The 11,333-nt window shown below is 35.8% G+C and overlaps 1 protein-coding gene across 1 annotated transcript; it reads left to right on the forward strand.

Moving 5' to 3' along the window:
• The first annotated feature begins 895 nt into the window (after nt 1–895).
• On the forward strand, nt 896–1,702 carry LOC117340646 (protein NYNRIN-like). The gene has a single exon (XM_033902409.1). The coding sequence runs from the start codon at nt 896–898 to the stop codon at nt 1,700–1,702; it is 807 nt and encodes a 268-aa protein (XP_033758300.1).
• The last annotated feature ends 9,631 nt before the right edge of the window (nt 1,703–11,333 follow it).

An 11,333-nucleotide genomic window follows, 5' to 3' on the forward strand; every position in this document is an offset into this window, starting at 1 on the left:
ATACAGCAAAACATTCCCAGAACATTTAGAACATTTAGATATGATATTCACAACATTAACTCAAGCCAATCTCACCCTAAAACCTACAAAATGCAAGTTTGCTGCAAAGCAAGTGAAGTACCTAGGCCACATCCTCTCAAAGGATGGTGTCGGTGTGGATTCAGAGAAAACCAGTGAAGTTGCAGAATTTCCGGTACCAAAATCTTCCAAACAACTGAGAAGCTTTCTTGGCATGTGTAATTATTACAGAAAATTTGTAAAAGATTATGCCAAGATTGCTCAGCCTCTCAATGAACTCATGAAGAAGGACCTCAAATTTGTTTGGACAAAGCACTGTGACAATGCATTTCAAGCTCTGAAGACATGTTTGACAACAGCTCCAATTCTAGCATTTCCAGACTTCAGGAAGCCAATTGTTGTTTCAACAGATGCGTCAGACTTTGCCATAGGGTATGTACTAGGACAAGTGGACGACGAAGGAAAACGAGAACATGCTGTAGCGTATGGTGGTAGATCACTGCATGCAGGAGAGAGACGATGGAACATCAATGAAAAAGAGGGACTTGCTTTAGTAGAGGCTATCAATACATTTAGACCATATCTTGAAGGAGGAAAATTTGCAGTTTACACCGATAATGCTACAGTCAAATGGATACAGAACAACAAGAAGTTAAACAGCAAAGTGGCACGATGGGCACTACAGCTGCAGGGATACAACTTTGATGTAAAACACAAAGCAGGACAGAGGAATCTAAATGGTAATGGACTTTCAAGGAGTTAGTACAAACAAGACAAAGATTTACAGACCAAAGTACCTACAGAACAGACACCTGATGTTCCAGGCTATGAAATCAAATCAGATTCAATTCATGTAGATGAAATACATGTGCAAGAGATGGACCAGAAAGATTACATAACGGCAACCTTTGAATATTTCGCTGATTCAGAAAAGGCTGTTCGTGTATGTCAAACCAATACTCAGGACAATGTACATGATCTAGAAGACGAAGATGAAGCAAGCATAGATGATGACCAATTGAAAGACTTTTATGAGGAATTTCAAACAAATCCAGTTCTTTCACAGCTACAGCACCAATGTCCAGATTTTGCCAGCATCTTTAGTTACAAGAAAGATGGACCGGTACCTGACAACCACATTACTGCAAGGAAGGTGGTAGCTGAAGCTTTCAATTATGAAATCAGGGATGGAATTTTATGTCACATTTTCCAAAGAAGATTCAAGAATAAAGAAGCAACAGAAAGGCTGGTTTTTCAAGTAGCGGTACCACAATGTCTTCGACATGAAGTTCTCCTTGCTTATCATGACAGTAAAGTAGCTGGTCACCAGGGACATGAGCGGACATATGAGGCAGTCAGAAGCAAGTATTATTGGCCTCGAATGTACCAAGAAATTAAAGACTATGTTCAGGGTTGTGAAATATGCCAACAAACTATACGACACTCAGCTGGTCGTCCTACACCACTCAATCCGATGCCAGTAGAAGACGTCTTCAGTAGATGGCACATGGACATACTAGGAGGACTACCTACAACTACAGAAAAGTACAAATACATACTCCTGGTAGTAAATAGCGCTTCAAAATGGTGCGAGGCACTTCCATTGAAAACACAGGCTGCAACTGAAATTGCAAATGTTTTGTTCAAAGAGATTTTTACACGCTATGGTATCAGATCGAGGTAAAAACTTCATGTCTTCACTTATCCAAGCCTTGTCGGAGATGTTTCAAACAAAGCGAGTATTTACCAGCTCGTATCACCCACAGACAAACTCAGCGTGTGAAAGGATGAACTCCGTCATATTACAGCAGCTGAGAATACATTGCAATGAGAAACAAGACACATGGCCAGAGGTTCTACCAGCAATCATGATGTCATATCGTATGACACCGGCGACCCAAGCGACATTACATTCTCCGTATTACATCCTCTTTGGTCAGGAAATGAGGATGCCAATCGACTCAGATCTGATTCCGAAGCCAACACTGCCACAGAATTTCAGAGTACACCTCTCACAACATTTAAAGAATTTAGAAGTATCAAGAAAATTGGCAAAGGACAACATGAAGATTGCACAGGAAAAATACAAAAAGCAGTATGACAAGCAAGCCAAACCTACTGAGTTTGTAGTAGGAGATAAAGTATGGCTGTACTGCACACAAGTTCCTGTTGGTACAGCTCCAAAATTACATAGAAAAATGGGTTGGACCCTACAATATCACACGCAGGGGACCAAAGGACACATTTAAGCTCAGAAGATGCAGAGACAACAGAGATGTACGCTCACTGATCCATGCTACGAGGTTGAAACCATACTATGATCCAGAGAGGAGACCAATTCATCCTCAGTATGAGGATGACACAGAGGAGGCAGAACTCAATGCAGAAGAAATTGATAAGCAGGATAGACAGCAGGAACCAGGGAACAATGTCCCACTACACAATCCACCTCCACAACAAGTACATGTACAGCAAAGGACACAGGATCAAGCAAATATAGCACCACCAAACGATACACCTCAAACTCAACAAGATCCATTAGGAACTCAAAATCAGGATGACATGAAGAAAAGCCAGGACATACAGAGTCAAGTACGTCGTAAGGAAAATAAACTGATTTCCAAAATATTGTCAGCAAAACGTAGCAAGGACACATTGTATTACTATCTTCAGTATAAAGACAGAGACATACCAAATGCATGGCTCTTTCAGAGCATGGTTCCTGAAGAGCTTAGAAAGCAATTTCACGATAATAAAAACATGGATGGAAGAAAAAGAAAACGTCCTCTCCAGAGACACAAATTCTTCGACAAACAAGATGGAGATAAAGATGCTGTAATTGTTGCATCGGCTAATTATCATCGTCCACCAAAGGACAAGTATTTTAGAGATCCATATCAAACGTACACTACTCGCCGTAAATATAGGGAGTCAGACGGTATAACGAGAATAGCATATTCAAAACAACACAAGACACTTTACTGTAAAGTTCACTACTTGGACACAAAAGAAGAATCTCCATGGATTCCACTGATACATGATGAATATGTCAACTGTAATGTAGGCCCAACACTCATACTAGAATATGTCACAAAGCAACAGAACAAGTTACAAGACAGAAGTTTAAAATATCCATATCTAATAGAGGAACAGTTAAGACAACGAAATAGTGCCTGGATACTGGAAACGGCCTATGATGGGAAGGATACATCTTATCTGCTACAGTATCCAGGACATCGACCCGTGTGGACCAAAGATGCTAAGATGGCTCAAGTTGCTTTTGGTAATGCTCTCAATACAATGGTAAACTTAGTATGGAAAGCAGTATCTGAAATACCAGAACTCTGGTATGATCCAAAAAGTGTGTTTCCTCCTTATTAAGAAAACTTTAAAGGAAACACAATTTCTGTAATTGAAAAGGAATGCACAAGACTCAAATCAACTAGTTAAACTCAATTATCATATCGTTTAATCATTATTTAAAAAAAAAAAACTTCAAGTAAATTATACCTGCTTATTTCTATCAATTTAGATCAAACATTATTTACATATAGTTTAATAGCATGTTGTTTAGTGCTACATTTTGTAAATAGTAAGATTTTTTTAAAAGGTTATTACAGTGTAGGTGACTATAGCATTAGAAATTTTGTTAAGGTATCGATTTAGGATTCCCAATACTGTACTAGAGTGTTTGCGAGAAAGCTAGCTGAGTTTGAACCAAAACCATGCTCTTAAACTGCTAGTAGACAACACAGTATGGTGGGGTAATACTTTAAAAAAAAAGTATTCTAAAGTGTCAGATTATCAAAAAAAAGTAGAAATATTCTTGAATTGTCATACGAGTCTTTTATGGAAACAATTATAGCACATGACATGTGGTTTTATCTCTAATAGTTTACCATTCAGCATACCAGTACAAGGAAGTCTACAGGACAGAACCAAGTTGATTGTGAACCCTATTCCAGACTCAGTGATGTTGGTATTCAAGGACATAAGATGTGTGCACAGTGAAACCAGGAACTAATCGACAATAAGAGACAAGAGACAAACATAATATGGTTGATAAGTAAAAGACAAACTCAGAGAAAGTATTCCCTTATATACAGGATGTTATTTGAGAAGAAAAAAAAAAAAAAAAAAGTAAATGAACTCAAAGTGATTAAGAATGATATACTTTCAATATGTTTTGAAGGAAATGGTGCATTCAATAAATGATGGTGTAAGTAATAGTGCCGTTTAAACCAAAGGACAGTGACAATTGCTCATGCAGCTCGAGACATATCTGTAAATACTCAGAAAATGAAGTATTTCGTAACACATGGATAATGTGCAATAACTGTATTGATATATTATAAATGGATATTACAAAATGATAACCTGATGGACAGTGACATTTATGTCCAATATGAACTCAGTATACACTACAGAGTATACCAGTCATGGTACTAATTAATTCAGTGATAGACATTCACGTCTAAGGACCAATTATAATCAAAGTTGATTCCCCCCCCCCCCCCCCCCCCCCCCCTTCTCAAATGGATTACTGCAGTTTGTATATAAATTATTGTGTGTTGTGATAAGAAACATTTGTATTTCTATATATATTACTTGAGAGTGTGAGAGTGAACCTGTTAGAATAGATGTATAGTGGTTAAGTCTTCATTATGTTAAATATGTCTTCTTACCATAGCTTAAAAAAAATATAAATATATCTGGTTATTACTGTTTATTTCAAGTTTAGGAAAAGTTGATATAAGATTTTTTGGTAAAAAAAAAGAAGCTTAAGCTGTGCATTCATGTCTATAGTCTGATCACCTATATACATGAGTGTTATAATGTCTGTCTGTCATGACTTGATCAATCATACAGGCATGTACATTAAAATTTATATTACACACGCTTTTCTATGAAGTAACATTTTGATTTTATATTGTGCATAATTAGGAATATAGCTATAAATTTTAATAGTTGTTTTAAACTTGTTAAAATGATATTTTCTATAAATGTTTATTGTTGATAGATAGAGATATGTTATTATGTATTTTGAAATTTTCTAAGTTTGCGGAGCAAACTAAGTTGGTAGGGAGGAATGTATCATAGTACAAAAATGGTCATTTTAATAATTAGTGATATTTCAAGTACATGTATAGGTAAATTGTAGGAATATTTCAACATGAGACTATGGAATTTATATTGTTTATATTTTATTACTAGACATTTGAATTAGCTTGGCAGTCAGTTTTATTAGAATCGTATTGTATTTTAGAAGCTTTGATGTTTTTAGGAGTCAGCCAGGTAAACTGGATTAGCCTTAATTGAGTTGAAACATATCTACCTGTGAACCCTCCAGCTGACAGGTGGTCACTCAACAGGCTCAATTGAAGTAATTGTAGGATAAACACTTTGAGACAGAATAGGACTTTGTATGATTTACTACTGACCATAGCTGTTAGGTAATTGGTGTCAACATATATTAATTACTTTAGGCACCATCTAATAATTAAACTCCACCTCTTACTATTTTATTAACCAATGAAATTGAATGTTATAGTTTTTACTGTTTTGTAAAAAGTATACATAAATAGTTTTTAGAGAGAGAGAGGAGTGCAGAAGGAGAGAGCTAGATTAGGACCCAAGTGAGTGTGAGGGTGGTGGCCTTTTACAAGGACCCATGGACTTTGACCAACTTTGAAGTAGGGGCCAGCACCAGAGTGGACAAGTTATAAAGAACTTCTGTATTGGTTGAACCTTAGTGAAATATTGATTCCAGTGAATAAAATAAATATCTAAGAAGAAGAGACTGTCTCCATGTTGTTTCAAAGGAAATTACAGTTCACCACGGGGTTTATATAAAAGGGGTTTCATCAGGGTGTGGCTTATTCTACCATTGCTAATTCCCCAAACCAATAACTGTGTAGCCACATCCTGAAGGACACAAACCCCAGAGTAACATCACCACCCCACACAAGGAACACACACACACCACAATCCTCGTGGTGACACATGTGTCTGAGCACAAGATTTTGAAAATCAGACATAAATTTTATGGCTTCACAAAACTAAATATCTTTGTACCAAATATTGGGAAGAAGCACACAATCATGTTGACATCGCTCATATGGCATTTGCATCCACTATCACTGGGTAATTGTACCTTTCTGTGCTGCCATTTAGCCAATGGCTAATTTTCAAATGGTTGGCTCAATATAAATGTCATTTTCACAATTATTTTAGCCAATCTGGCAAAGTAAAATCAAGCATTTCATGTATAATGGCTAAAGTTATTTCAGAAACTTTAGTCAAATAACTACAAGAAGTCTTTTCCTACCGCTAGCACATGTACAGCCTTTGATGAAAATTATCCTAAGATTCATTTATTATGTCTATGTAAATTAATGGGCTCAGAAGAGGAAACCACTGGGCTGCATAGAAATACTTAAACGTGTCTACATTAATTTTAAATTTGTTAAGAGTATGCATGTACATACAACAAACATCACTGCCACGGTATAGTTTTGACACAGGGATCTTTAAAGAATCTCAACCCTATCTTTTCTATTATTTTTCCTTGTTATTTGTTTAGGATTACTAGTAGCAATATGCATTATTGTCTGTTTGTGTTATACAGTGTTAATGTTGATTATATACAATGTAATGTAAAAACTGTAATTTTCAAAAATAATTTCAGGCATATATATATCCATTGTATGTACATTTAAATGTGATACTTACTATTTCTTTACAACATTCTTGATGGAGTCATCATGACTTCACAGTTGCAAATGGATTCCAGTTTTAAAAATTACATACAAACTAAGAACAATAAAGCTGACCAACGTAAATATCAAGACCAGTAGTGCAATTATTAGCATTGTCACTTTCTCCGTGTTAAAAGACTCGGCTGCAGATATTCATAGTAAAATGTTTGAAATTGAATAAAAAATAACACTGAAATTATTTACCACACAAAAGTCTCGGCATCTTATGAAATCATAATGCCCAAAAAAACAATCGCACTGAAAACATAAACAGAACAATCATGTACATCCAAGTTTAAGTCACTACAAAAAGCTGCTGCCTGGCTGTATTCAAAGTCATTAAAGAAAAGGGCCAAACCATCTGGAAATTCATTGTCCATCATTGCATTCCTTATCAAGAATCGTCCTCTTCTCTATGGCCAATAACAATGAAAAAAATTATCCTGCACAAACCCTAAAAATATCACACACTCTATTTCATCAAAGAAACATATACACCCAAAACTAAAGATGTTTCGAAAACCATAATGTTCCAGTTTGAATGCTTGACACACTTGCTGAGCATACAAACAGGAGTCATTTCTCAAAAAAAAAAGAGTAAACAAACTGCCTTTTTCATATTCCAAGCTCCAACCCACTTTTGATTCTAGTCACATGTTTCAATCTTGTTCACTATATTGTTGCAAAACATACTGGAAAATTATGCTTCATTAAAACGTTTCTATGACTGGGATTACAAAAATCTGAGAGACTTCTTAATTGGGACAACTGTAAATTTATGGAACTGTGTCTCACCAATCTTAAATCTCACAAGTTATTTTTAAAACAGGGCATGACCAGTGAGTGCATTCCTGGGACAGTGACCGAGTGTAGCAAAGTATTAAATCTAACATATAATTTTGGAAACTGAATGCATGAACTTTTATAACTAGGTTCATGACTTTAACCCTGCAGACTGGAATCTCTATTCAATTTTCAAAATAAGACATCAATCAATTCTGGGAGTTTCCACAATCTTGTAATATCTTAAACAAGATCACATGAACCATTACTAGGACTGTCCCAAAAGTCTTGAATTGAAATCTTGCATGTAATTTGATGTGAAACAAGGTATAGTACTGACATAACGGCTGTCCTAACTGTGCTGAATCTCCCATGAAACTTCTAGCACAAGACCTGGACCAGTTCTGGGACTCTATGAGTGTTGAGTAGCACAGAAATATTTGTTTAAACATTATTGCAGATAATAATCAACAATTATAAATGCGTCTTGTTTCAACATGACTTATTGATTAGTGGTGACTGGTCAGGACTTGGCAAAAAACACTTGTCCACTTCTCCAAATGAGCTGATTTCAATGGCACACCTGTAGATCTTTTATCAAGATTTCATATACATTAATTTGTATTTAGAAATGCAAGTAATGAATTTTAACCAATTTCTTTCCTAAGTTGAATAATATACAACAGAAATTCTGCACTGGATACACAACATATGATATAATAGGGTCCTGAACATAATGTTAATAATATTGACTTCAGCATTCTTGTTTTGTAGGACAAATTTATTTTTTGTCTAAGCATGTCCTTAATTTGCACCTTTGCATGGCTGACATGTCCATTGAGCCTGCAGACTCGGTTTTTTTTTAAATTGTTTGCCTGGCCTTGCTAGTAGCTGCATTTTCAAACACGAGGCACAAGGGACTTCACTAATCACTCAAACATCAAACACTCAGTCTGCTCATATTATAATAATTATTATTATTTCCTTTTATGTGGTTCCTAAGAAAATAACATTCAAAACATATTCGAAACTTTGAACAACTTCTCTGCAAGGCAATACACCATAATTGCATGTGTGTTAGTTAGTAGACACTTCGAAATGACCTTACAATATTCATTTGAAAAATTGTTCTTTTATATGAAAGAAAACAAATAATGTGTAGTCGTGTACAAATACTTATTGCACAATATATTTTATACCTGATGTATCATACAAAGAAAAGAAAAAAAAGAAATGGGGGGCATTTTCACTGCCACTGGTCATTGGCATGGTGAAATAAATTATTTAAGGCCATACCAATTTGATTCATTTTTCGCTGGATTTATTGGTACCCCTTCTGATATAGAAAAATAAATAAAACTAAAATGAAAAAATTACTGCTCTAATTTTTAGCTTCAAAGACAAATAACACTCTATTTTTCACGGATTCAAATTTAGAAAGTGCCTTTCCAGATCACTTGAGTGATGTATAACAAAGGTAAAAAAGACATTGCAAGTGTTTCTAAACTTTGAAATAAAATGACAGCAAGCAACACAAGGATTTTTAATTGTCTAGAAATGGATATTTTAATCATGTCTGTAACAACAGATGATTCACAAAGCACTGCAATGTAGCTTGATGGCAGTCTATCATTTCAAGGTATGATCAGGTAAAGAAATCACATTCTCTTGTGGAAACTGTCAACCCTCATTCGGATGACAACATTGTAATTTCCAATGATATCAATATTGCGATCAGCATGTCACGATTTGAGCACAGAGGTTTGTTACAAATGATACCATATATGAGATGGGTCGCACATATGTATTTCCCTACACAGTGTAGGTATGGGTCATAGAAGTAATATAAACGGTAGTTTCCGGATAACACTGGATCCTTAATTGCATTACTTAAAAATGTTAATATCGGGCAAAGAAGTAATTCCAACAGTGTGGACAAAAATATATGTCAAATTTTCAAGGCAGTCCGCCCATTTCTCAAGACACAAAGAATACAAATACACTCGCATGACATATAAACAGTAAGTACTAGGAACACAATGAGATACAGTATGAGTGATATATGTTAGGCAATTGGAAAAAACAACCATGAACCCTTCAGCTAGTGTGGGCCGCAGGTGAATGCTACTGTGACATGTGAAATACCATGTTCTGTGGTGGAACGCTATGCCACAAACGACAGATAGTATTACATTCATGGGTGAAAGTGAAAAATTACGAAAATACTGAAAAAGTTGGGGGTACAGAGGGCAATAGCCTCCTGCTTAGGTCCCAGTTGGGTGCTTTTATATTAATATATATTTACAACTTTATCCATGCTGTTGTTTGTTGCTTCATTCATGTGTTTAGTGAAAAGAATTTCCCAGAAAATTTCTCCTTTAATTCCTCTTTGAAAAATTTTGGAACACCATGTGTTGTTATATATGTCATATTTGTCCTTGTCAATGAAATTTTATTTAGAGCAGCTTTATCATTCTTTTAGCAAAGGCAATTGAATTAATTGCTCGGCCATCGAAAATGGCAATGTCTGTTCGCACATAAAAGCAGATGTTACCAATCATTATTCAGCGGTTTATTTTTTATAAAAATGGCTTGGCGATAATTTCCTCTGAAAATGGAAATGTTGTATTCGACTTCAACATTTCACTGCTTTCCTGTGACTTGTCATGATCATCTTCACAGTGATATCCGATACTTTTTTGCCGTTGCTCGTGTATTTCATCGACTTTCCACACACAGCGCAATAATCCACTCCCGGAATGTTGGATTTCTTTACCCAATCGTGCATCATATATTCGTCCTTCCCCTCAAGCTCCACTTATTCTTACAATCATTTTCCAGAGGTTTAATTTGGTGTCATCTTTTTCTGTCAGAAAACGCATTCTCAAAGAGACATGTGATGTCGGAAAAGCACTTGTAACAGAGCGTATTGCGTCCCTTGTAAGCATTTCAGAGACACCGATTTAGTTACTATCTAATAGGCAACAGGTTCCAGAACCGGATAAATTTTCCGGGATTGATGATGTCTGTCAGGGACAAATATTACGAAAAGCAGGATTGAAAATATGTGAAATGAGATCAAATCATATCATTTCCTATGAATGTGGTACCGGTTTTAACATGGAAAATAAGAGGACCATAGACACTGAAATAAAATTTTGACCTACCTAACCCCCTCTAATTTTCTCACCAGATTTAGATGATTCACAAAAATGATCAAAATCAAAAATGAAAATACTGAATTCCATCACAATACGGAACACTTTCACCCAGGTACATTTGAAAATACCCAGCGCGTGAGATATCAAAGTTATAATAGAAGTTTTGTCCCAAGTTGATTATGTAAATTAATATGTATATGGACACCCGTATGTATGTGCCGAAATGTCAGCATGGGGTACAGACTGTCGGGGGACTGTTCCTGTTTGACGGCGGGAGGCATAGCGATCCACCACAGAACATGGTACTACACATGTCACGGTAGCATTCGCCTTCAGCCCACACTAGCTGAAGGGTTCATGGTTGTTTTTCCAATTGCCTGATATATATCACTCTCAGGGTTTGAAATAACTTTCGAAATATCCCTAGCCATCAAGGCAGGCTTCCCATTTTTTTCATGCCTTATTTATTTTCTACATGTCTTAATTTGCTCTATGAAAATTAAAATAAATAAGGATTTTCAATTTTTATGGTCTTGTTAGATTTATTCATGTCACGAATCGTCTGAAAGTGTCAAGTGTTGTCTGTTGAAAACCTTGGGTATTATTGCAGCTA

This window comes from Pecten maximus, chromosome 13 (assembly GCF_902652985.1).
Source record: "Pecten maximus chromosome 13, xPecMax1.1, whole genome shotgun sequence".
In the NCBI taxonomy this organism is placed as follows: domain Eukaryota; kingdom Metazoa; phylum Mollusca; class Bivalvia; order Pectinida; family Pectinidae; genus Pecten; species Pecten maximus.

Excerpts from the sequence above, each read along its gene's own strand:
- LOC117340646 (XM_033902409.1), top strand. The coding sequence starts at position 896 with ATGGACCAGAAAGATTACATAACGGCAACCTTTGAATATTTCGCTGAT.